Source organism: Dermacentor silvarum, chromosome 10 (assembly GCF_013339745.2).
Source record: "Dermacentor silvarum isolate Dsil-2018 chromosome 10, BIME_Dsil_1.4, whole genome shotgun sequence".
Lineage (NCBI taxonomy): Eukaryota > Metazoa > Arthropoda > Arachnida > Ixodida > Ixodidae > Dermacentor > Dermacentor silvarum.
In genome coordinates, this window is record NC_051163.1 from 145,845,994 (window position 1) to 145,873,052 (window position 27,059).

At 47.6% G+C, this 27,059-nt stretch overlaps 1 protein-coding gene and 1 long non-coding RNA gene across 2 annotated transcripts; one reads left to right on the forward strand and one right to left on the reverse strand.

The window, feature by feature from the left end:
- The first annotated feature begins 7,869 nt into the window (after window positions 1-7,869).
- LOC125940756 (uncharacterized) lies at window positions 7,870-9,273 on the forward strand. The gene is made up of 3 exons (XR_007463960.1): window positions 7,870-7,902; window positions 8,622-8,836; window positions 8,903-9,273. It is a non-coding gene; the product is annotated as an uncharacterized LOC125940756 (long non-coding RNA).
- Window positions 9,274-21,540: 12,267 nt separating this feature from the next.
- On the reverse strand, window positions 21,541-25,833 carry LOC125941138 (uncharacterized). Its single transcript, XM_049658091.1, has 3 exons — window positions 25,783-25,833; window positions 24,232-24,528; window positions 21,541-22,449 (listed from the first exon to the last, which is right to left on the reverse strand). The coding sequence occupies exons 1-3, from the start codon at window positions 25,831-25,833 to the stop codon at window positions 21,541-21,543; spliced, it is 1,257 nt and encodes a 418-aa protein (XP_049514048.1).
- Window positions 25,834-27,059: the final 1,226 nt, after the last annotated feature.

The following is a 27,059-nucleotide window of genomic DNA, read 5'->3' on the forward strand; positions in this document are numbered from 1 at the left end:
TCTTGGGAAAGCTCTGTGGCTTCTTCCCTTTCACATTGTTCACGGGCCTACTCCCTGTGGCTCCAGACCAGCAATCAGACGGCTTGTGGCCTCGTTTATTGCATATGAAGCAATGGGGCTTTCCTTGAGCGCTCGTTGGCTCTTTTGGCACCGTCCCGCTCTTCACATACGCGTTCTCTTCTCTGCCTCTCGCCAGGTGTGTCAGGCCTTGGGCTTCGAGATAATGATCCGCTGTTGCGGCCAAATTGCTCAAATCTTTACAGCCTCGTTCCTTCAAAAATACCGCGAGCTTCTGGTCGCATCGACGCAAAAATTGTTCCGAGACGACCCTGTCTCTCAAGGCGTCATATGTCCTTTCGGTTTTGGCCAGTTCTTGCCAATGGTCAAAATAACCAAGCAGTCTGCCTGCAAATTGGCGTCCTGTTTCGCCATTTTCGGGTGTGGCCTCTCGGAACTTGATTCGGTAACCCTCTTCGGTATACCGGAACCTCTGAAGTAATGTTGACTTCAGCTTTGCAAAGTCAGTCGCATCTTCCGCTGACATACGTCCGACAACAGTGAGAGCCTCCCCTGTTAGGCACAAACTCAGGGATAGACCCCACCTGTCACGAGGCCATCCTTGGTCAGTGGCTACTCGCTCGAACCTTTGAATATAAGCGTCGAGTTCATCCCGGGATTCATTAAAAGCTGGAATTAGCTTGTGCGGACTCCGAAAACCTTGACTGCTCGCGCTGCGTTCGTTTGGTTCAGCTGTGCCTGCTTGACTAGGTTGTTGCGACTCTTGCACGCGTAGCCTTAGCTCAAGTAACTGGCGTTCTCCGGCTTGCCGCTCTAACTCTCTGTCGTGATCCTCCTTAGCAGCTTCACGCTGCAGCGTATATCTCTCGCTTTCTCTCTCGCGCTCCTTCTCTATCCACTGCTGGAGTGCCTTTCCTGACAGTCCTAACTCTTTACCAAAACCTATCAGCTTTTCGGCATCCATCTTCAACCACCGCACATAAACAAAGTGAGACTCTCAAAAGGTGTTAAAGAGAGTTTTGTCCTGTCGCGCGGACGCCAGAAAAACGTACTGATGGCTGTCTACATTGCAAGGACAACACCGAACTTGTTTGCGATGATGATGTGGCTGCTGTATCACGATCCGGTGGCAAAGAATCACCAAAGCTGCCAGTAGTCATGCCAAGCCCGTTGGACGTTGGTCCCGAAAGATTCGCAAAAATGCAAAAAGACGACCGAAGCCTCAGTGGTTGCTTCGCGGACGTTGGCAAGACTAAAACGACACGATCAACCACTGCCATATTCGTCATCATCAATGACCTTCTCTACCGGCGGTACAAGTCTGCGACACAGAGAGAAGTGGAACAGCTGGTTGTTCCGGAGGACCTTCGAGCATCCGTCCTGAAGATCGCACACGAAGGCATACTGTCCGGTCACCAAGGGACAAAGAGGACGGCGGATAGGGTTTCGGAAGAATTCTACTGGCCTGGTGTGCAAGCAGAAGTCACGCGGTTTGTGAAATCCTGTGACATTTGTCAGAGGACCGTCCCAAAACATCTTGTAGGACGTGTGCCTCTGAGAAACGCGCCGATAATCAATACGCCTTTCCAGCGTGTCGCTATCGATATCATTGGACCCCTGTCACCCATATCGGCCAGTGGTAATCGATATGTCCTAACTATGGTAGACTTTGCAACCCGTTATCCAGACGCGGTTGCGTTGCCAAGCATCACCACTGAAAGAATTGCCGAGGCATTGCTTGAGATGTTTTCCAGGGTCGGAATTCCACGAGAAATAGTAACCGACCGAGGTACACAATTCACCTCACAGCTCATGAAAGAGTTAAGCCGTCTGCTGTCTTTTAAACAGCTACCAACCACGCCTTACCATCCAATGGCGAATGGTCTAGTGGAGCGCTTTAACGGAACATTAAAGCAAATGATCCGAAAGATGTGCCAAGAAAGCCTGAAAGATTGGGACCGATACTTAGCCCCACTGTTATTTGCCTACAGGGAAGTCCCGCAGGCAAGCTTGGGTTTCTCACCCTTTGATCTGCTCTATGGACGCTACGTACGAGGACCAATGGCAATCCTCAAGGAGCTGTGGTCGGGAAGCCAACTGCATGACGAGACAAAAACAACGTACGGCTACGTTGTGGAGCTGCAAGAACGATTACACCAAACGTGCGAACTTGCCCATGAGGCACTTCGAAGGTCAAAGGCGACCCAGAAGGAATATTATGACCGGAAGGCGAAGGTTCGACACCTTGCCGTGGGAGACAAAGTATTACTTCTGCTCCCATCCGACAACAACAAACTAATACTGACCTGGAAGGGACCATTTACTATTATTGACAAGAGAAGCGACATCGACTTTGTCGTAGACTTAGGCACACGAGAAGGTACCTTCCACATCAATCTCCTTAAAAAGTACGAGGAGCGGGAGTCGTTGCCGCCGACAAAACACCAAGCTGCTGCCGCGGTCAACACTCGCGAAGGTGTTGAAAATAGCGACCCTACATTTCTTGTATTCAAGCAGAAAGAAACGTACCAGAACGTAAAGATTGCCACAGACTTACCAGTAGAGCAAGGCGACCAAGCAAAGGATACGATGCGTGCATTCCAAGACATATTCTCGGATGTTCCCGGCAAGACGCATCTTGTAGAATGCCAACTAAGACTGACCACACAAGCTACAACCCAGGGAGGCACGCTACTCCACCATAGAACAGGAAGGCCTCGCCCTTGTATGGGTCATCCAAAAGTTCCACGTGTTCCTCTACGGAAAGCGTTTCGTTTTGCAAACATACCACGAACCACTTTCCTACATTAATTCCGCTAAGCATGTAAACAACAGAGTGCTCCGCTGGAGTTTGCTAGTCATGGAGTATGACTTCACTGTCGAGTATATCAAAGGCAGTGACAACATTGGCGCCGACTACCTCAGCAGAGTCTCGTAGTCCCCAAAATGACACCGACTATTGTTTATGTATGTGTTGAGGTTACTGCTTTTGTGTATCGTGTGCGTGTGCTTTAGAAATGTATGAACAGTGCGAACAGTCTGTGTACTTTCAAGTGTGTGCGATAAGTGCTAGTGAAACCAGTGCTCCTTCTGCAAGCCCACTCCTCAGAGCAAAGTTGGTTAAAGATAAACAACTTTCTTGGGTGAGGGGTAGTGTGGTGAAACGACGACGACGACGACATTGACTACATGTGCGGCGCGTTGCGGAAAGAAGAGAGAGAGCACGAGGTGGCGCGGCGGAGAAAAAAAAAGAAGAGGTAGAAGGGCACGAGCGCAGCAGAGGCGTTGGAGACGGCGTTCGAAGAGCCAGGGTTCGAGAGGGTTGCTCGGGTGAACCGCTGGGCAACCTCCTGACCAGTTGCGTTCCTGCGGATGTCGGTGACCTGTGCGGCCACTACCTGCCCGCGAGACTGTTCCCGGCTATAGTACTGTTCCTGGTCGTCTGATCGCCTGCCGATCCTCAACGTTCGAGCCGCCGCCACCGCTAACCCAGCATCGCGGCAAGTCGACCCACTACGTCTTGCTCAGCGACCAAGTCGTCCCACCGCGGTCTCCTTCTACTGAAGACGACGAGGACGTGAGCAAGAACCTTGTAGCATAGGGACGTAGCATGCATGGGTTATATGTACTTTAGTCACTGTGTGGTGTGTGCGTCGTGCTGTTTGTATAGTGTTTTACAGAGTGCTTAGTTCTAATATATGTTATCTTCAAACCTAAACGTCTACGGCTCCATCCTTCACCGCACCGCACGTCAACAAACGTGACGGTCCGCAATCATCTCACTACAATATATATATATATATATATATATATATATAAAACACCGTCAGAGGGGGTTGGGGGAGCGAGAGGCGAGTGAGCGTTCGTAGGAGTCGTGGTCGGCGTGCGTTTGGGGTCCCTGAAGAGCCGGTCAGTGTGCAGGTCACAATACGAGTTGAAAGCATGACTTGAGTAGCGTAGCATCAAGGCATTGGGTAATTTTGTGGTTTACAGGGAGCAGCTTGGTCCGTCAAGGGACGTTAGCCTCACTAGTTCGCCCTAGGCGTCGTCGCGGCGGTATACAGAATTGGCGAGACCTTGTGTGGTCAAGGCGCCGAAAAAGGTATCCTGGCGTCTGGGATTTTGGACTGTCTCGGTGTGGATCTCGTGTGGAGAAAAAAAAACAAAAAAAGAAAAAAAAAGAAAACGCGCGTTTGAGGGAAAAAAAAAACCCGGCGCAGGAGGGTGACAGTGTAGAAAAAATATAATTAGAAATTTAAACCTGGGGGGGAAACAGGTGTACCTGGAAAAGCGCACGTATGGTTGATCAATGCGTAAAAGCATGGAGGACGATAATCAATTGAGTGGTAGGGGAGATGCAGGGAAGAACTGGAAATGGAAGAATAGGTCAGGTTGAGGAAAGAAAACCGGCACAGGTGAGTGACAGCGGAAGAAATATAATTTGAAACATGAACACTGAGGGGACAGGTGTACCTGGAAAAGCGTTCGTATGGTTTATCAATGAGTAAAAGCATGGAGGAGGATAATAAATTGAGCGGTAGGGGAGATGCAGTGAAGAACTGGAAATGGAAGAATAGGTGAGGTTGAGCATCGAGATTAGCTGGAGGTTTAACTTGTTTTGTGCGTTTGTTAATGGTATAACAATTTAAGGTTTATGTTACTGCTTTTAGCGATTCTAAGTTGCCACGCGATAAATTCATCCCCGTGGGGTGCAGGCATTTAAACTTGTGTATGAGGTATGATTCTGTATATTTTCTCTCGCGAGGTGAACGAAAATTTGTTTGTAGTATATAGAGTCTTGCTTCATCAAATATATGGCCGTGCTCATTGAAGTGGCTGGCTACTGCTTTAGGTAAATTGTGTTTTGTATCTGCGCGATGGCCGTTGAGTCTCGTGTGCATTTCTTGTCCAGTCTCACCTATGTATTGCTTGTTACAAGTGGCACATTCTAGACAGTAGACTACGTTGCTTGACGTGCAGGTGAAATTCGCAGTTACCTTGTGAATGTAATCTGACGCTGTACTTTTTACTGTAGTAGTAGATTGAATATGTTTGCATGTGGAACACCTGGAGCGGCCACAGGGGCCGGATGTTGGCTTCGTCTTTGTCCTTAGTTTGGCGTGTACAAGAATGTCCTTGAAATTACTGTTCCGTCTGTAGGCTACTCTGGGCGGGTCGGTAAAGATCTTATTAAGTTTCTGGTTGCTGGTGAGAATTGGGTGGTATTTCCTGAGGATATTGTTCACGTTGGGGAGTGCGTTTGAGAATTTAGTAGTAAGAAGAGGTGTTGTTGTCCTTGTGATCTTAGGGCGGGGTTTGAGGACCTTGGCTCGATCAAGCTTGGTTGCAGCGGTGTAGGCTTTCTGAAGGGCAGTGTTCGGGTAGTTCCTGCTTGATAGGGTTTCCTTAAGGTGATCGAGTCTGTCTATGTAGTCATGGTTTTCAACGCAAATGCGACGAAGTCGTGTGGCTTGGCCTTTAAAGATACCTTGTTTGCAATGTCTGGGATGGTGGCTTGTATAGTCTAGGTACTGTTGTTTATCAAAAGGTTTTCTATACAGCGTTGTCTTTAGTGTCCCATTATCAATATATATTGTTGTGTCCCGAAAGTTTATGCGCTCATTTGAAGATTCCGATGTGAATTTTATTGTTGTGTGAAAAGAATTTAGGAAAGTTACAAATTTATCTAAACTTTCCTGACCATGTTCCCATATTATGAATATATCGTCTATGTATCGTAGGTATGTGTGGGGCTTGTGCGTGCAACGAGATAGGAAATCCGTTTCTAGAGTACCCATAAATATGTTGGCGTAGGTTGGTGCAAAAGGTGTGCCCATACTTGTCCCATGTATTTGTAGATAGTAATTTTCCTCAAATTCGAAGTAATTATATGTCAGAACTAGTTCAAGAAGAGACAAGTATACTTCAATAGAGTGTTGTGCATTGTGTTTGGACAGCGTTTCTTTTATCGAGTTTAAACCATCAGGGATTGGAATGTTGGTGTACAGGGCCGTGACGTCTAGTGTTGCGAGAATTATGTTTTGCGGTAGTGTGCCTTTTGTAGTAATGTCCTCTATAATTCTGAGTAGATGGGGGGTATCTTGTACAAATGACGCAAGTGTTTTCGGAAAGTCACCAAGGAAGTGGTTAAGAAATGTGGAGAGGCTTTCTGTCGGGGTGTTGTTGTTCGATACTATCGGACGCCCTGGGATATTAGCGGTGTGAAGTTCAGTGGGTGGAATTTTATGAATTTTCGGAAGGAGGTAGAAGCGTCCTGCAGCTTTGTTGCTTGGTTTAAGAAATTTGAATTCTGACGGTGTTATCAATTCATCATCCAAAAGTGATTTCAGCCTGTTGGTAATTTGCAGTGTGTATGGTAACGTCGGATCATTGTCTAGCTTACGGTAATGTTCAGGGTTGTTTAGCTGTCTGTAAGCCTCGTGCTTGTACTTATCTATCGGCCAAATAACTATACTTCCACCCTTATCTGCTTCCTTAATGACAATGTCGTTCCGGCCACTAAGATTTGAAATGATACGATTCTCTGATGAAGTTATGTTTTTAGGTCGCTTAGCTGTCTTGGATTGGCTTATAATTTCTTTAGTAACAGTTTTGAGGTATAGGTCGAGTTCTATGGCTTGTTCTGGTTCAGGAGTCCAAGTAGATTGGGCTCTAAGTGGGGTCGTCCCGGTGTCTGGTGCGTTGTTGTCGGCGAAAAAATGTCTTATCCGCATTCGTCGGGAAAATTCCGAAAGATCCTTGTGAAGCTCAAATTCATTTATTGTGTTGTTCGTGGGACAAAGGTTTAGGCCCTTGCTAAGTACGTCTATTTCTTCCCTACTTAATGTTTTTGAAATATCTACAACATTAGACTGATTTAATTTTAGGGAGCCTTCAGCCACGTCTGCTATTTGTAGATTCGAACTCCCTTTTGTTGGCGTGAGGTAGCCGTTTGCCTGGAAGGTTGTTTTCTGTTTGAAGTTCGCTTTCTTCCTCCGTTTTTGAACCAGTTTTCGAGACTGTACTTCGTGGTACTGTTCTAAATCTTTCGTCTCATCTGGTGTCAGAGCTATGTTCTGAAGTCTATGGTTAAAACTTTCCAGTTGTTCTTCGCAATGTTCCGTGAGTATATTCAAAAGTGAGAAGGAGGCATTGTTTAATGTTGTCTGCCAGTTTGCACGATGATGGGGTGGGAGTGTTCCTAGAGCTGGTATAGCCTTCAGGGTTAGTCCCTTGGGGATTATATTGTTCTGTGTGCAGTCTGTGTATGTTTTCAGATGAAAAGTGTAACTCACACGTTTCTTGGTAAGTTTTCTGGCCTGCAGAAATTCTGTACTGCGTGGCTGAGAGTGGTTATTAACTTTCAATGACTGTCATTTATTTGCCTTTTGGCGGGTAGATTTGCGTGTCGTTTGCTTCTGTTTAGCGGGTTTGTTTCCGCATGCCTCACTTAGTTCCACCTCTGTTTCTGTTTGAGTCTTTGCGTGTGCAGGCGAGCGTGTTGGTGTCTGTGTGAATGTTTCGGTTATGGATTTTGTGTTGTCTGTGACAGTTGTGTCTGTTTGTACTGCCATTGGGGTCAAGGAACTTTTCGCGGGAACTTTTCAGATTGTCTCAGGCGACCTAGTTAATGTGTCGCAGCCAACCGTTTCCCGTGTTGTCACACGGGTGTCAAAAATGATTGCCGCAACGCTGTTCCCTGCGCTTGTGAAGTTCCCCGACGCGGGGAAAATGCATGAGGTCATGCACCAATTCTACATCAAGGCAAAGTTTCCGAGGGTGACTGGTTGCATTGATTGCACCCACGTGCGTATTAAAATTCCAGGCGGAGACGACGCCGAGGTATTCCGGAACAGGAAAGGATATTTCTCCTTCAATGTGCAGGTAAGTGCAATATGTTCATAACCGTCAGAATGCGTACAGAGACGTGAAAAAAAAATCGCATTTTTACGTAGTATAAGGATGCGCTACTTGAAATAGCTTAGTGATTAGAAGCGTAGCGGATTAGGCGAGTTTTTGCGGCATGATCTTGTCTACCAGCGTAACCCTGGTTGATTAAACAGAAAAAAAAAACACGAGGCAAATGCGAGAATGTCTCTGTCGCGTTTTATTTTATTGTTTTCGTGTTCACTCGGAGTGGCGCTAAATACGTGTGTCTGTTCTATTTCCCCCTATTTACTCAACCAGAAGTGCGCTAAAAACAAGATCCTGCCGGACAGCCGTACCGGCAATACAGTTGCTGTACCGCTGCAGCGCTTGCCAGCGCTGCATTTGCTGCACGGTAAAGTGGTTACTGTAGTCCTGCTTTTTTTACCTGCGTCGGCCTCTCATTGCAATGGTAATACGCAGCAGAGAATACAAGTGTGCGACGTCGCGGGCGCATCAGGTCGCGAGCTGCATTAAGCTCAATCTCTGCTTCAATTTTTATCTCAGACAGAAAATTATTTTCATCCACTAACGTTCAAATACAAGATTTAAGAGGCACTCGACTGCTATTATATTATAAACATTGTTACTAGACTGCATATAAACAGCTTGGAAAATCTGCAGGTAACAGCAGCTGCAAAAAAGATCACGTTCATTCTTTTTTGGCATGTTTGCAGGCAATCACAGGACCTGAACTCCAATTTTTTGATTTAGTTGCAAGCTGGCCGGGCTCTGCACATGACAGCAGGATTTTTGACAACAGCAATGCGAGAGTACGTTATGAGGAAGGGGATGTACCTGGCGTACTCCTCGGCGACATGGGGTATGCTTGCCGGCCATACCTTATGACGCCGCTAAAAGATCCTGGAGGCAAAGACAGCCCGGAGTACAGGTGCGTATGGATGGTCACAATAATATACAGCCAGTACATGAAAATATGTAACATCTCTTTATTTAGGTATAACAAATCCCAAATCCGGACCAGGAACAGCGTCGAAAGGGCTTTCGGCATCTGGAAAAGAAGATTTCCATGTCTTGATATGAAGCTACAAATAGAAACAACAACTTCTGTCGTTGTCATCACGGCATGTGCAGCTCTGCACAACTTTGGCCGGAACCGTCCAAGTGATGAACTGCCTCCAGACACATGCAATGTTCAGCAGCCTTCCCCAGCTTCACAAGCTCAAGGACCACAGCCCGTTGACTCGGCGAGCGGCTTCAGAACACGAGCACGCATTATTCAGCAATATTTTTCCTAAAATGTGGTAGAGCAAAACAGGGCATGCATATTGAAAATAAAGAAATTGTACCATTTTACTTACTGGCTTTTCTCACGGCAGCTATTTTCAACGTGAGAAGCTCAAGTTTAGCCTTCTTACTTGCACAATCAAGTTCGTGCATTTCTATTGCATGCTTCATGTGAAGCGCATGCTGAGTTCTCATAAGCTTCATTTTGAGAAGGTGCTCCTTTCTCTTTCGCTTATTGTCCTCTTCAACACCGCTAAGGCGGGCGCTGAGCTCTTCCTCAACAGCTTCTTTCTTTGTGTGCATTCTGCGTTGTGCCGGAGCGGGGTGTTGAGGGGTAGTCTGCAACGGGGCAGCCTGTAATGGGGAAGCCAGTTGCAGGACAGCAGGTTGCAAGGGAGCTGGTCCCCCTTCTGCCGACAGCTCGACCTCAGCTGCGGTTGCTCATTTTGTGCATCTTGCATGCACACTGCCTGGCTGCTTTGTCGTCCTCCATTGTCGTCCATTCCCGCGTACCCCGGTATCTAGATCACCAGAGTGGGCAGGCGCAGGTGTTTGTGGATTGCTTCAGAGTAATCTTTGGGCAGTTGTCCTCTGAATTATGCAGCACGCTTTCATCGAATCTGTAAATATGATACATTTTTTCGCGGTGATTGACGCGAATTCAATTGCCTTGATGATGGTGGCAAGCTCCACCCACTATGGTTCAGTCTTTTTGATAGTTTGCGTGTGAATGATTGTGCAGTGGTGATCGGTAATGGCTATGGCTGCAACGATGTTGTTGATGGCAGCATCGGTGTACAGGTATGTACACCGATGTACAGAATTAGCATACATGTGTTGGCTCGTTGAATGTACTTGATATTGTACGTGATGCGCTGTTCTCTGCGTTTTTTGTTTCGTTCGGGGTCCATGTACCCTGATATGCGGGCTATTGCGAGCAGTGCTCGAGCACTTTTGCCGAGCGTGCTTGTAGCAAACAATGGGGTGTCACTGAGTTTGAAACACAGCGTTTGCAGGATTATTCTGCCTGATGTAGTACTGTTCAGTCTAATTTCCTGCCTGTGTTTGTTTGTCCTGATAAGCTTTTCTAGGGTGTTATGGTTCCTTGTCTAGCAGCTCTGTACTTGTGTTGGTTGGCACTCCCATTGCAAGTTCGGTGGATTTGCGAATGAGGGTGTTGAGCTTGTTGTGGTGTGCCTTTGTGAGGTTAATGTATGGTGCGTGATAGCGAAGGTGATACAAGAGTAAGGCATCATGCAGCCGCAGCATGTCTGTCTCATGAAGCCCTCGGTGGCAATCAGAAATGCACAGCACCATGTTCAAGACCTGTTCACGTTGCCTTAGCAAGTGCTGAACAGTGGCCGCACCCACTCCATCTCGCTGCATGTGTAGGCCCAGTACTTTGATATTATGCATTTGTGGAAAAATATTGTCCTGTGTTGTGTAGTGATGGGTTGGGTCTCCAGCGCGTGGTGTGCACAAGCAGCGCCAACTTTTCCAGGGAGCCCGCTAAGCCAATGCTCGCACCTGCCACTTGGGCTGCATCTATCGTGCGCGTTGCATGGTGTCCTCTATTTTCCCCGGAGAGCCTTTGTTGATCCGTATGGTTATGTCGTCGGCATATAGTGTGTAATGTATGTCTGGTATGAGGAGTAGCAATGTGTATGCGACACATTGCTAAGTTGAACAGTGTTGGTGAGAGCACGGCTCCTTGCGGTATGCGCCTTTGCAGGTGTGGGTACGTGTCATATCGCCAATTTTGAGGATGTACGTACGGAGTTGGAAAAAGACTCGCATGTAGTTGTATATCTTGGTGCCACAGTTGGTGGAAGAGAGCACCACAAGCATGGCATCGTGGGTGACGTTGTCGAAGGCTTTCTTCAAATCTATGGCCAAGATTGCTTAAAGTTGGGAGTTGCTGGGTTTGGTGATAGCTTCATGTATCAGGAAGAGACTTATGCAAGCTTCATGTGTTTACAGGGTTTCCTCTCTGGATGAGAGATGTTGGTACAACTCCTTTGCACATCTATGCTCGCCCAGCACATTACGGTCAACCACTCCCCCTCCCCCCCCCCCAAAAAAAAAGAAGCTGTCCTTGCAATGTACATACCATTTGGCGGTTCAAGCGTCTCCACCTGCATCGGCTGCAGCAACGAGACGACACTCGGGGTGCTCTGTGATCGGGGAGTGGCTGCGTGGCGCCCACGGTCGCTGTCAAAGGGGTTCTCCACCCGTGTCGACATGTGCGACGCGACAGCCCCAACTCGCTCCAACTCGTCCGTAAGCTGGCTAGCTGGCGCACAGCCGCCTCCTGAAAAGACAGCACGAATTTGCGTTATGCCCCAATCATTCGTGAATTACGTGCAGACGGCTACCGTCGCGCTATGCATCAAGAGCGTGACATGCTTTAGTCATTACTTTTGCGATATTTTGCGTGGATGGCAGGGAACGCATCGCCGTCTACGGGCAGCAGCAAATTTGGCGACAGGCTGGTCTGGACCCGAGCTCGTGTTTACAGGAAACGCGCGCTTGCGCCCAGGCCGGCCTCGACTTCGCATAGGTCAAATCACGGCCACGCAGGAAAGCTATAGAAGTGCGTGCTTCGGCTCGAGAGCGCAACATGCACTTCCTAAGAAGAAGAAGGGGGAAAAAAAAGGCCTCGACGCAAGATGCGAGCTATCGCATGTGTCATATTTCACCGAAGCAACTTATAACGGCATGGCGACAGAACTGACACGGCTGAGCCGCAACACAATACATCAAGGAGCCTCAGCATTATCAGCAAAATGTACTGAAACAGGAATCAGCGAAAGTAGCGAGCAGCGAAAACAGAGAGAGAGCAGGAGCTCACCTGTCGTAAACACTTCCTTCATGTCGTCGGCCTTTCCTTTTCTCCACTTTTCTTTTAAATTGTCCCAGCATTTTCGCAGTTGAGCTTCAGTTCGAAATCGAACATCGGGCCGGCAGTTGTATTCGTCGGTGATCTCCTTCCATGTCTTCTTTTTTTTATCCAAGGAGACTCCATCCGTCCGTTTGTTCTCCACGATCATTTGGTACTTACTGACGAGATTAATTAGCACGCTTCGTTCCTCTTCACTAAAATTTACCCTCTTTTTTCCGTCCATTACACCTTTTTTGGCTATCAATTAATATTAAGTAAAGTGCGCAACACAGCTAAGAAATAAAGAGCAAGGAATGAGAAAAAGTACAAATAACAAAACGTGCGGGACGGTACAAACCAAACGAACACAAGAAAAGGCACGACGTGAAATTTTAGCAAGCCTGTTATTGTGACGGCTACGCTGCATGGTGGCCAGCTGAAAGTAAGGTTGAGTCAACAACGGGCTAACTGACTGTTTAACGTTGGGTGTGCTTGCTTGTAGGAATGGTGGAGCACAGTTTTATTAACGTCTTGTCATAAAAATAAATTATACGCACATGCACAGAAGATTCAAGCGTAAAAGTGTGCATAGCCTCGCTCCCATGTCACACGCTTATTCGGATAAGGGCGCCTTTCGTAAGGTGCCCTTAAAATGTGGTAAGGTGGATTTTTGAAGCGCTCCTTTACCTTTTCTCACACTTTAACTTAAGTTCTCCTTACGAAAGGCCAGCTTTACGTGTAAGGAAAGGAGCATTTGTGAATACGGGGGTAAGACTCCTTCTGAGCAAGCGTCCGTTCTTAGGGGATATGTGTCTGAGCCAGGTTAGAGGACAGTGGTCCGTCTCGAAAGTGAATTTCGCTCCGTGCAGGTAGCACGCTGGACCGCTCAAACTAAGCAGGCGCAGTCTTTTTCGGAAGCGCTGTACGCCTCCTCTCTGCATGGTAATTTTCGGCTAGCATACAGTACCGGATGCTCCTCCGCGTCTTCGCCCACCTGGCTGAGGACGACTCCCAACCCTCTGTCACTAGCGTCGCACTGCACGATAAATTCCTTACATTAATCGGGGTTCCGAAGCACTGGTCCTGACGTCAGAACCCCTTTCAGGTGTGGAAATGCGCTTTCTTTGGCCTCATTCCATTAAACTTTTTCGGGCTCTCCCTTTCGGAGGGTGTCTGTCAGGGGGCTTGCTACCTGTGAGAAATTTTTATCGTACGGCTGGTAATATCCCACGAGCCCCATAAAGGCCCTGGCATCCGTCTTAGTTCGCGATTCAGGAAAGTTATTGATAGGCCCTATCCTTAGTTCAGAGGGCCACCGCGTTCCTTGTCGTACGACATGACCTAGGTTGCGAACACCCGAAGATGCTCTTTTCGGCCTTTACCGTAAGACCCGCGTCTCGTAGACGTTCCAGCACTTTCCTTAATTGCTCCATGTGTTCCTTCCAGCTGTCAGAAAAGATAGCCACATCATCTAAGTAGGGGATTGCGTAAACTTGTAGGTCTTTCAACACAATATCCACCAGCTTGGAAAAGCTAAACGGTGCTTTTTTCAGCCTGAAACTTAACATTAATGGTCTAAATGTGCAAAGCGGGGAAGTGAACGCTGCGTAGCAACTTGAGCTTTCTGACATTTGCACCTGCCAGTAACCCCCAACTAAGTCGATTGTTGAAATATATTGATGATGATGATGGCCATGACTGATAATGTTGTGTTAAGCGCTGATTGATTAGTTGCGATGATAGGATGTAACATGGCTGTAAAGTGGCCTAAAATCAATCGCTATCGTAAAAGCGTAAAACGATATATAGTATAAAATTATGATAGTGATATGTGGAGTGGTCTGTGGGTGCAGTACGAATGACAAGTGATCATGAGGCTAAAATGCAAGAGAATGGAAATAGCACGTATGCCTCCTTAAGGCCTTTGAGCCCAAAGGCTTTGAGGCAGGTGCTTTCTTTAACGCAGCTACCGCAGCAGAAACCTCTGTGAGGCCGTGCTACGGATTGCCTGGGGCTATAACATGAAAACTGTGTACATCTTTTGAGAATTCCAACAATGATTGATATTTAAAGAGAGGTTCTATACCTAAGATCATTAGAGGATGAAGTGGAATTTGCTGCCGGTGTGGTAATGGGAAATGCTTTTTCCGATTAGCGTTCAATTCAGTGCATTGCAGCAGGATGTGGAGCACGGTAAGTGGCTCATCACATTTACCACACGTGGGTGAATCACCACCGGACAAGAGGTAAGCGTGTGTACTGTATGTGTGTCCTATCCTAAGTCTGCAAAGTGTTACTTCTGTGCGGCGGTTCTTTGATACCGGCGGCCAGTTGCCATGATACGGCTTGATAACATGTAATTTATTTTCGGTTGCTCTATCCCACAACCGCTGCCAATAAGCCCTGAGCTTTTTCTTTAGGGTGGGCTTGAGGTCCATTACAGGGACAGTCGTGGAACAGTTGGAAACGTTCGCGTGGACGGATGTGGCGAGCTGGTAAGCCAACACGTTACCTTCTATCTCTCGGTGCCCCGGCACCCAGCATACCACGATATGTTGCTTGGACGCATAGGTGGTGCATAGTACTGAGTAAAGGGATAGAATTACAGTGTTTTTATATTTTTGTCAGTTTTTAAAGCGCTTAGGACGCTCAAATATTCTGTGTATATAACTGCCTTTGGGATATTAGATTCTTTAATGTGTTTAACGGCGGCCAATATCGCGTGGGCCTCTGCTGTGAAAATACTTGTGTTAGGGTGCAGAACGCCCGCATCCGAAAAGGACGAATCGACCGCTGCGTAAGACACGCCGGAATTACACTTCGATGCATCTGTAAAAAATTCAGGATAGGAGTATTTGTGCTGTAGTTCGAGGAAGTACATTCGGATATGCGCGACATGTGCACGCTTTGTAATAGCTACGAAAGATGTGTCACAGTGTATAAGTTGCCACTGCCACGGCGGGGGCCTTATAGCAGGGGGCATAAGGTGGTATTCAAACAGTGGAACCCTTGTTTCTTCAGCTATGTCTCTAACGCGCAGTGAGAAAGGCTGTGCCACTCGGCTCCGCTCACCCGTTCCACTCGTTTTTCTATGTTAGGTATAGGGTAAAGTTGGTCCCTTGTAATCGCATTCAATTTCCTATAGTCCACACATGGACGCGGCTCTTTCCCGCTCGCTTCTACGAGAATCATCGGGAAAGTGTAATCACTGTCTGCTGGCTCAGTAATTACAAACTCAATCATTCGTTTGATCTCTACTTCAATTATTTATCGCTGACGAGGTGAGACATGGTACAGTTTGGATTGGACGGGCTCGTCTGATGTCAACTCAATCTCCGAGTAATGAGCGCCGTTCTCCCCGGCTGGCTACTGAAACATTGGCGACATTCCTCAAAGAGTTTCCGGAGGTCGCTTACTTGATCGGCCTCGACAGCCACTCGGTTTACAGACAGATTCAGGTTGTCCTCTATGGAGCGTTCCGCACCTGTCACTGTCGCTAAAACTGGAAGTTCGGTCGCTACTACTTCAGACGCGTTTACCACCATGTTCACAACCTCTTCCCTTCCACAATAGGGTTTCATTAAATTACAGTGGTAAATGTTTCCTTTATTCCTTTTTTCGTGAACCTCCACGGTGTAGTTAGTCCCGAAATCTTCTCGGTAACTTCTGCGGGTCCGTCCCACTGTAACTCAAGTTTGCTTTTTCGTGACGGCCTCATGACTTTGTCGTCTACGCGCATTTCTGTCATAGTACGCCTTCGCGGATTCCTGGGCCTCTTTTAGGCTTATTTCCACCACTTCTCGGGAGAAACTTAAGCGACGTAACTCACTACCGTCTGGCTTTCAACTGTTCCTTCCCATATTTCTCCGAGGAGGGCAACGGATCGCCCGACCGTACACCAGCTCGGAAGGAGTTCACCCCGTTGCCTTGTGTGGGACCATTCTCAACGCGAACAGTGTTGCGGGTAAACAATCCTCCCAGTCTGCTTTGTGTTCATGGCACAATGCACATGACACTCTCTTAAGTACCAAGTGCATCTTCTCAACGCTGTTTAATTGTGGATGATACACGGAGCTGTTTATCAGCCAGACAGCACACCTTTCTAGGAACGTCGTGGTTAAAGCAGTTGTGAATACCGTCCCCTAGTCAGCCTGAATCTCTGCAGGAAAACCGATGCGCGCAAACGTGGATAATAGAGCGTTGACTATCTCGGTGGAGCTCAGTTGCTTCAAAGGAATCACCTCAGGAAACTTTGTCGCGGGACAGAGCGTGGACAAAAGGTACTTGCACACTGATCTGCTCGGGGGGAAATGCCCGACTGTGTCGATCACAGCCGACGGAATGGCTCCGTGATTAAGGAAACCATCCTTAAAGGTGCCTTGCGTTTATGTGCCGGCTTCCCAACTCGCTGACACGCGTCACAGGGCCTTACATAATTTTCCACATCCTTAAAACATCCTGGCCAGTAATATTCTAACAAAAGCCTGTCCTTCGTTTTCTTGATTCCGAGATGGCCCGACCAGCCATTTCCGTGACACAAAGTCAGGAGATCCGCCCGATACTTCTATTTATTATTTATTATTTATTTTATTTATAGATACTGCGATCTTTTACAAGATCTTAGAAGGGTGGGAGCATACAAGTACACTCATACAAACATATATTACAAGCAATCTTGCCGACGCTTGAATTTAACATGACAAAAGGACAAAATGCAAGCAAAAAGACGCAAATAAAAGGACAGAATGCAAGAAAAAAGAAGCAAGTAAATTATGCGCGGCAGAGTCAAGAATGCAGGCGGGCCTGAAAAAGGGATAAAGAATTTAGTGTAACGACTTCGTCAGGAAGTTGATTCCAATCTACTATTGTTCTTGAAAAATAAGAGTATTTGAAGCAGTTATGCGTCGTTAACGGGGCTACTGCTTGGGAATGTTTATGACAGTACGGTCGGGCATAACCAGTTACAGGTGTTAAAATGTGTGAGGTATCAATACGGTAGTGGCCATTCACTAAATGAAAAAAGAAGTTTAGTCGGGAAACATGATTTTGTTCTGTAATCGAAGAGACGCCACTACGTTTAAGAAGATCTGTTATAGAAGTTCGACCGTAAGAATTGTAGATAAATCGAACAGCTTTCTTTTGAATTCGTTATAATTTTTCAATATTTGTTTTTGTGTAGGGGTCCCAGATGATTATTGCATACTCTAAAGTAGGTCGAACTATTGCATTATATGCCAGAAGGCGCACAGCAGGTATCGAGAATTTCAACGACTGTCTTAGGGTAAACAATTTGCGAAGACAATTAGCCATTACAGTGTCAATATGTTTTGACCAGGAAAGATTGTGAGACATGTGTACACCGAGATATTTATAGTGAGATACTTCGGAGATATAAGTGTTGTTGGCAAAATAGTCGAAGAGAAATGGCTTTTAACATGAAAGTGTTTTATGCCGGGGTCCACCAAGACTTCACTGACGTATTTCCGTCACGGAAATACGTCATAGAACATAATACAAAGAAAGAAACCAGAAGAAAAAGTTCCACAAACATGCAAAATTTGGAAATCGAACCCACGACCTCTCCGTCCGCGACGATAGATCGCCGAGCGTTTAACCCATTGCGCCACAAACGCATTTGCAGAGAGCTACACAGACGCGCCTTATATATCTAACACTCCTCCGTGTACCCACGCTCTTGCTCGGGGCGGTGCCGCCGCCTACGAGCAGAAAAGAGAAGTACTGCATTATGACACTAACGCGCACCGACAGTGAACGCTTCGGTGGTCTCAGCACTACGACGCCTCGATGCCAGCATTCGAAGGGACGCTGGCATCAAGAAGCACTACCAACGCCACCTAGGTGGCGTTCACCGTACTCAGCACAGCGGAGCGTGGCCTCCGCAATTAGCTCTGAAAATGTTTCTGAAGGTGATCGCGGAGGCTGCAATTACGACGCGCTGTACGCGCTGATTTGACTCGGTGACGATTCAGTTACGTGCTTTGTCTTGCGCGTTGTATTAGTGTGTCAGTTACGTGCTTCGTCTTTCGCGTTGTGCTAGCGTGTGCAGCGTAGTGCAGCTTCCATATGCACGACGGTTGCTCATGGTCATCGACGTTGGTAGTCGTGATGGAGGAGACGTGCCACCAGGCGTCAGCGTGGGTGCATCAACGCCTAAGGGCGCTTTAGCCACAAAACACCAATAGACATTATATATCAATGTGCAATAAACATTACACTACTTCTGTGAAGACACGTTTCACTTTCGTGTTCTATACCGATTCCTATATAAGAGGGATCAACCACATTTTTTTTCTTTAGTGTTATTCTCATAAAGACGGTTTTTTCATAGTTAATAGACATTTGCCATCGATGGCACCATGCAACCATTTTGCCAAAATCACTATTTAGCCTGATTTGGTCTTGGGGGGATTAAATTTCGGCATAAAGTATACAATCATCCGCGTAAAGTTTAATTTTGACAGATAGATTATTCACAATGTCATTTATATAAAGCAAGAAAAAAAGAGGACCCAGCACGGATCCCTGGGGAACGCCAGAAACAACAGGTAATGTGTCAAAGGAAGTCTGGTTTATCCGAACAAATTGGGAGCGGTTGGTTAGGTACGCTTGTATCCATTTTAATAGTTTATCATTTCTAAGTATAAAACTCAATTTGTGAAGTAATTTGCTGTGGGCTACTTTGTCGAATGCTTTACTGAAATCCATTAATATAGCGTCGGTTTGTTTTCGTTTATTTATTGTATTGGCAAAATCATGAATTGTTTCTACTAGCTGAGTGTTTGTGGAAAAGCCCCGCCGAAATCCGTGCTGAGCGTTCGTCAGCACGCAGTGATCATCAAGAAAACCAATTACATGCTTATAGATTATGTGTTCGAAAATTTTGCATGTCGTCGAAGTTAGAGAAATCGGTCGATAGTTTTTTATGAAATTCTTGTTTCCCGATTTATGTAAGGGTTTGATTATTGCTGTTTTCCAGTCATCCGGAAGCATGCCTTCCTGAAGCGATTTACTAAACAAAATTTCCAAGTACTTTGCACACCACTCGGCATACCGTTTTAAGAAGGCATTTGGTAAACCATGTCTCATTTGGACCGGGGGATTTCTTTTCATCTATTTTTAACAGTGAGTGACAAATACCATGCTCAGAAATAACAATATCAAGAATGGAAGGCAAATCCATGTAAAAAGAAGGCAGATAACCATCATCCCTTGTATATACACTGCTGAAATGGTTGTTCAAAGCAGAACATACAATCTGTTCATCGTGTACACATTTGCCGTCTATTATGAAGATATCGGAAAGCTAGGAAGAATGAGTGATCGTCCTCCAGAATCTCCCTGGAGACGTCTTCATAAAACTAGGAAGCTGTACATTAAAGTAACTCTGTTTATCATTTATCATAATTTGTTTTAAATTATTTGACGCTTCCTCAATGAGCCTTTCGAAATTTGAACAAGTTTTATTCTTTGCACGATTTTTAAGCCGTTTAAGCTTGCGTTGCTGGTGCATCGTCTCCCGGGAAATCCAGGGATTCCGACCCGCGGTCTTCCTCCCAATCTTTGGAACAAACTGTTGCACGCAGTTGGAAATAATATCTTTAAATGAAAGCCACAGATCGTTCCGCTAGCATTGTTATTTTTAAAGGCATCCAGATGAAATGCAAGTGCATCTATTATAGGCTCGTCATCTGCGCGAGAAAAATTCGGGTAATACTGAATCTTATCGTTTTTACTGCGAAGGGCACATTGCAGCGATAATACCACTGCTTGGTGATCTGAAATGCCGTCTGTGACCATACATGAGACATCATCTCGTATATTTCCGCTTACAAAGAATAGATCGAGAACTGCTTTTGAATCATTGTGGATTCTAGTGAATTCCTTAACTACCTGTTTTAAATCGATATTAATAGCAATATCAATCATTTCACCATCAATATTTGCGGTGGAGCGGCACGAGAATGAGCTCCTATCAACATTCGGCAGATTAAAATCACCGGTTAAGATTAGTTTATCTGCTTGTCCTAAATGGGTGTACATGTATTCTTTCAAGGATTCCAAGTTTGCAACAGCCGAGTTAGGGGGCCTGTATACGGCTCCAAGAATGTATTTGATATCGTTAATATAGATGTTGCAGAAAACGCTTCCTACTCCCGGGGTGTCTGGCATTCCGAAAACTATATATCTTCATTTAGCCAGGTTTCCGTCAATACGGCGATATCGGGGTCAAGCGAGCAAAGGATGCCTTCAAGCTGTTCTACTTTGTTGACAACGCTGCGGCAGTTAAGATTTAAGATGGTAACTGGCAACGGCTAGGATGTCAGTTGCTCCTTCTTTTTAGTTTACAGCGTTTGTCCTTTTCTACATCCCACACAAACATCTCACCATCTATGCTGCATTTATCAAAAACTAGTTTAACTTTGGAGCCTCGATCACGTTCCTGTTGTGAGCTTTGCCATAATTTCTTTCTTATCTCCCGAACTTTCAAAGAAAAGTCCTCTGTTATAGAAACCGTGGTCCCTTTAAGCTTTCTGCACTCTTTCAGCACTGAACTTTTATCGCGATAGTCCAAAAACCTCAAGATCACGGGGCGTGCTTTTTCTTTCTTCCTTCCTAGCCTATGACATCTTTCCACATTATTAATAGTAAGTCCAAGCCTTTCCTTAAAAACATCTTCGTTGATCATATTCAAGAGGCTGTCGTTTGTGTCCCCCTCTTGCTCATTTAGGCCGTACATGATCAAATTGTTTCGTCTACCTCTGTTTTACAGTTCATCTACTTTACATAGCAAACTGGAGACGTTCTTTTCCAACACGGTGACTGTTGTCTTGACATTAATGACATCATTTTGCAATGAGCTTAAGGTGCTCAGTTGAGTTTCTAAACTAAGCATGCGCTCTTTTAAATCAGCGATATCTTTTTCAATTCTACTCTATTTAGACAATGCATCATTGATAGAGGCTGTCATGCTAGTTTGGCCAGATAGAAGTTGCGACAACATTTCCTTTTCCGTTGGGCCAGGGTTTGACTCAACATCGCCACATGCCAAAAGATTCATTTTGAAAGGTAACAAAGCTGTCACAGCACTATTTACACGGATTGGGCACAGCAGCAGCACTAACAAGCGGTTATCACTGCGATAACATTTTGCAGGAAGATATTGACTAACCTTCACCAAGAAGCAGAATGGGTTTCTGAGCATATTGCTTGCAGTGCTGCTGCCGAGCCTACGGTTGATTCCTGCGGTGCGTCGTATTTTAACGAGGCTTGAGTGTCCACGTGAGATGACGTCACCGTCGAGAGCGCAGGCGCCGAAACTGTGAACAGTGTCTCGATGAGGTGGTTGATCTGTCGCCAGTCATTGACCGATAATTGCAGGTGCACGCCGTCGCCTACGTGATCGGCGCCAAGTCCATAATGTGCGTAAGTGCACAGCGATGGCCGGGCTACCAGAGCAACGAAAACCTGCACCAAGAAGCATAATGGGTTTCTGAGCATATTGCTTGCAGTGCTGCTGCCGAGCCTACGGTTGATTCCTCCGGTGCGTCGTATTTTAACGAGGCTTGAGTGTCCACGTGAGATGAGGTCACCGTCGAGAGCGCAGGCGCCGAAACTGTGAACGGTGTCTCGATGAGGTGGTTGATCTGTCGCCAGTCATTGACCGATAATTGCAGGTGCACGCCGTCGCCTATGTGATCGGCGCCAAGTCCATAATGTGCGTAAGTGCACAGCGATGGCCGGGCTACCAGAGCAACGAAAACCTGCACCAAGAAGCAGAATGGGTTTCTGAGCATATTGCTTGCTGTGCTGCTGCCGAGCCCACTGGCTGATTCCTCCGGTGCGTCGTCTTTTAACGAGGCTTGAGTGTCCACGTGAGATGACGTCACCGTCGAGAGCGCAGGCGCCGAAACTGTGAACGGTGTCTCGATGAGGTGGTTGATCTGTCGCCAGTCATTGACCGATAATTGCAGGTGCACGCCGTCGCCTATGTGATCGGCGCCAAGTCCATAATGTGCGTAAGTGCCCAGCGATGGCCGGGCTACCAGAGCAACGAAAACCTGCACCAAGAAGCAGAATGGGTTTCTGAGCATATTGCTTGCTGTGCTGCTGCCGAGCCCACTGGCTGATTCCTCCGGTGCGTCGTCTTTTAACGAGGCTTGAGTGTCCACGTGAGATGACGTCACCGTCGAGAGCGCAGGCGCCGAAACTGTGAACGGTGTCTCGATGAGGTGGTTGATCTGTCGCCAGTCATTGACCGATAATTGCAGGTGCACGCCGTCGCCTATGTGATCGGCGCCAAGTCCATAATGTGCGTAAGTGCACAGCGATGGCCGGGCTACCAGAGCAACGAAAACCTGCACAAAGAAGCAGAATGGGTTTCTGAGCATATTGCTTGCTGTGCTGCTGCCGAGCCCACTGGCTAATTCCTCCGGTGCGTCGTCTTTTAACGAGGCTTGAGTGTCCACGTGAGATGACATCACCGTCGAGAGCGCAGGCGCCGAAACTGTGAACGGTGTCTCGATGAGGTGGTTGATCTGTCGCCAGTCATTGACCGATAATTGCAGGTGCACGCCATCGCCTATGAGATCGACGCCAAGTCCATAATGTGCGTAAGTGCACAGCGATGGCCGGGCTACCAGAGCAACGAAAACCTGCACCAAGAAGCAGAATGGGTTTCTGAGCATATTGCATGCTGTGCTGCTGCCGAGCCCACTGGCTGATTCCTCCGGTGCGTCGTCTTTTAACGAGGCTTGAGTGTCCACGTGAGATGACGTCACCGTCGAGAGCGCAGGCGCCGAAACTGTGAACGGTGTCTCGATGAGGTGGTTGATCTGTCGCCAGTCATTGACCGATAATTGCAGGTGCACGCCGTCGCCTATGAGATCGACGCCAAGTCCATAATGTGCGTAAGTGCACAGCGATGGCCGGGCTACCAGAGCAACGAAAACCTGCACCAAGAAGCAGAATGGATTTCTGAGCATATTGCATGCTGTGCTGCTGCCGAGCCCACTGGCTGATTCCTCCGGTGCGTCGTCTTTTAACGAGGCTTGAGTGTCCACGTGAGATGACGTCACCGTCGAGAGCGCAGGCGCCGAAACTGTGAACGGTGTCTCGATGAGGTGGTTGATCTGTCGCCAGTCATTGACCGATAATTGCAGGTGCACGCCGTCGCCTATATGATCGGCGCCAAGTCCATAATGTGCGTAAGTGCACAGCGATGGCCGGACTACCAGAGCAACGAAAACCTGCACCAAGAAGCAGAATGGGTTTCTGAGCATATTGCTTGCTGTGCTCCTGCCGAGCCCACTGGCTGATTCCTCCGGTGCGTCGTCTTTTAACGAGGCTTGAGTGTCCACGTGAGATGACGTCACCGTCGAGAGCGCAGGCGCCGAAACTATGAACGGTGTCTCGATGAGGTGGTTGATCTGTCGCCAGTCATTGACCGATAATTGCAGGTGCACGCCGTCGCCTATGTGATCGGCGCCAAGTCCATAATGTGCGTAAGTGCGCAGCGATGGCCGGGCTACCAGAGCAACGAAAACCTGCACCAAGAAGCAGAATGGGTTTCTGAGCATATTGCATGCTGTGCTGCTGCCGAGCCCACTGGCTGATTCCTCCGGTGCGTTGTCTTTTAACGAGGCTTGAGTGTCCACGTGAGATGACGTCACCGTCGAGAGCGCAGGCGCCGAAACTGTGAACGGTGTCTCGATGAGGTGGTTGATCTGTCGCCAGTCATTGACCGATAATTGCAGGTGCACGCCGTCGCCTATGAGATCGACGCCAAGTCCATAATGTGCGTAAGTGCACAGCGATGGCCGGGCTACCAGAGCAACGAAAACCTGCACCAAGAAGCAGAATGGGTTTCTGAGCATATTGCATGCTGTGCTGCTGCCGAGCCCACTGGCTGATTCCTCCGGTGCGTCGTCTTTTAACGAGGCTTGAGTGTCCACGTGAGATGACGTCACCGTCGAGAGCGCAGGCGCCGAAACTGTGAACGGTGTCTCGATGAGGTGGTTGATCTGTCGCCAGTCATTGACCGATAATTGCAGGTGCACGCCGTCGCCTATGAGATCGACGCCAAGTCCATAATGTGCGTAAGTGCACAGCGATGGCCGGGCTACCAGAGCAACGAAAACCTGCACCAAGAAGCAGAATGGGTTTCTGAGCATATTGCTTGCTGTGCTGCTGCCGAGCCCACTGGCTGATTCCTCCGGTGCGTCGTCTTTTAACGAGGCTTGAGTGTCCACGTGAGATGACGTCACCGTCGAGAGCGCAGGCGCCGAAACTGTGAACGGTGTCTCGATGAGGTGGTTGATCTGTCGCCAGTCATTGGCCGATAATTGCAGGTGCACGCCGTCGCCTATGAGATCGACGCCAAGTCCATAATGTGCGTAAGTGCACAGCGATGGCCGGGCTACCAGAGCAACGAAAACCTGCACCAAGAAGCAGAATGGATTTCTGAGCATATTGCATGCTGTGCTGCTGCCGAGCCCACTGGCTGATTCCTCCGGTGCGTCGTCTTTTAACGAGGCTTGAGTGTCCACGTGAGATGACGTCACCGTCGAGAGCGCAGGCGCCGAAACTGTGAACGGTGTCTCGATGAGGTGGTTGATCTGTCGCCAGTCATTGACCGATAATTGCAGGTGCACGCCGTCGCCTATGTGATCGGCGCCAAGTCCATAATGTGCGTAAGTGCACAGCGATGGCCGGGCTACCAGAGCAACGAAAACCTGCACCAAGAAGCAGAATGGGTTTCTGAGCATATTGCTTGCTGTGCTGCTGCCGAGCCCACATTTAAATTTAATTTATTTTTTAACATTTAATTTATTTATTTAAGAAGTCCTTACCGGGCTTCGTGAGAAGCATTGCGTAAGGAAGGCATCACAAAAAAAAGGAAAACAACATGCATAATTGGTACATAATATACATGCACGATTGATTGGCACAATAATGAATAATTTCCTGCGTACGCTGGATGATTACACAAATATAACAAAAGGTACAGTTCACATAAGAATAGGCAATTCAATTCAATTCCGGAATGATTAACTGGTCTAGGATGCGGCCCCTACGATCTCTGTAGTGTCTATACAGCAGTCCTCCGTATTCGTGGATGGTCATGTTGCGCCTAGCTATTCCCTCTTTCGCGTTGTAGTGTAAACGTGTCAGAGTCTGGTCCCTCAGTTGCTCCGTGCTGAGCGACTGGAGCAGTCCACCTGGAGAAGCCTGTCAAAGCCCCCAGAGGCAGGTGAAAGTATAGTGCTGCTCTCCCTTTCTGCGACTTCCACTAACGACCTTTCTTCGCTACGCGAGTTTTCTACGGGGATCATTTTATTTGGTCCCTCTGCTTTCACACTGTTTTCTTTTTCCTCCTTTGCCCGGGGTTCTATTAGGGAATGCGCTTCCTCGCGTTCGGCCACCGCTGCGCTGGGGTCCTCGGTCAGCTGAGCGGCGATTTGGCGTGCTCGCGAGTGGGTTAATGCCTGCACCCATCCTTCTCTGAACACTTGACTGCGCTCCCGTAACAAACGCTCCAAATGGTTTGGAAAAGGATACGGGTAGTCCATTGGCAGCACCTTCGAAACGCCTGCCTCTATCTCTAGTTCTCCGAAACGACCGGAAATTGCCACTCGTGCTATTGGCAGACACACACTGTGTTCCTCTAGCACTCACTTAATCCAAGTTACCTTCCCTGTATAGTCCTCGGCGTTTCCAAAAGAAGGGTGAACTAGGTCCATGGTTGTTACATTGTCCCTTAATACCTTACAGGTTTTTCCGCTAATCCGTAGCTCCTGGAGGTATAGACGGAGAAGCTCCAAGCTTTCGTCGCTTCCGCCCCCCTAGGAAAGCACTACCGCCTTTTTTTTTACAATCCGAGGCATAGTGACCTAGGCCTTAGCACTGATAAAATCGGACTGGTCGCCTCTTCTCGAACTGTCGTGATCAACCTTCTTTGTCCTGTTGGGACTCGGGTAGCGTTTAGGGCGGTGATCCTTCAGCCAAAGGGATGAGTACGTCCGGGAGTAAAAGCGATAGAAAAAAGGTTTCTTCTACATATTTACAGTGGCTCCAAATATGGAGGCCCAACTTCATGGGAGAGCACTTTGAAGGTCTCAGCTCACTACATGTCTGAGCACATATCAGAACATGTCAGGACACTCCACTGCACTCAAGGTGTCTCCTTATAAAACATTGGCCTTCCCTAGTTGACCCGACTAGGGAATCTGATGACCTTGGTGCGGCCAATCAGAGGGGTCGTATTATTTACAGAACTGCGCCTCTAATGTTGTACCTTCGAAGCAAGGACGAAGCAATCTGGAAATAGGGGGTTCAAACTCCTTCCACGAAAGTCGGTGACTTAGCTTCTTGAGCTCTGATGGTCATCTTGCCAGGGTCGGGAGAATGGCCTTCGCGCTAATCCCCGCTTCTAACGAAGGGGGGTGGTTGTGGTCGGTCGCTTCTAAGTGAGCTTCTTTGTCCGAACGTCACTGCCGGTGTCGGGCCGTGTCGCCAGGTAGGCGGCCGCTGATGAAGGCGGTGGCATCGGGGGAAGCACCCAAGGGATGCGCACTGCCGAGTTGGGGCGCTTGTTTGCCCGTCTCGTCGGTGTCGGGCACTGTCGCCGTCTGGGCGACGCTGATGAAAGGGCCTGCCTCGATGGGAAGCAATAGAAGAATGCGCCCGGCCGATTCGGGACGAAACAGCAACCCTCCTCCGGAGGGTTGCTAGCAACTTTATCGTTGTTCCCTTCCTGAGCTTATTTTCATCGACTCGGCCCTCTCGGTAGCTTTTACCTGTGTCTGTTTTTTGTGGTGAATTATTGTGGGAGACGTTGAGATGAGAGTTTGGGAATTTAAGGTTTGTTTACATTATTTACAGTAATAATCCAAAGTAATGAACAGTCAAAGTTGTCGACGGCCGGCAGCAAATCGGAGGCTGCGGCCAGTGCAAGAAGACCCTCTCT

Coding starts and splice junctions, on each gene's coding strand:
- LOC125941138 (XM_049658091.1), bottom strand. CDS start 25,833: ATGGACCTAGTTCACCCTTCTTTTGGAAACGCCGAGGACTATACAGGG. Junction 24,529..25,782: donor CCGAGGACTATACAGGGAAG/GTAACTTGGATT, acceptor TTCTTGGTGCAG/GTTTTCGTTGCTCTGGTAGC. Junction 22,450..24,231: donor CATTCTGCTTCTTGGTGCAG/GTTTTCGTTGCT, acceptor TTCTTTGTGCAG/GTTTTCGTTGCTCTGGTAGC.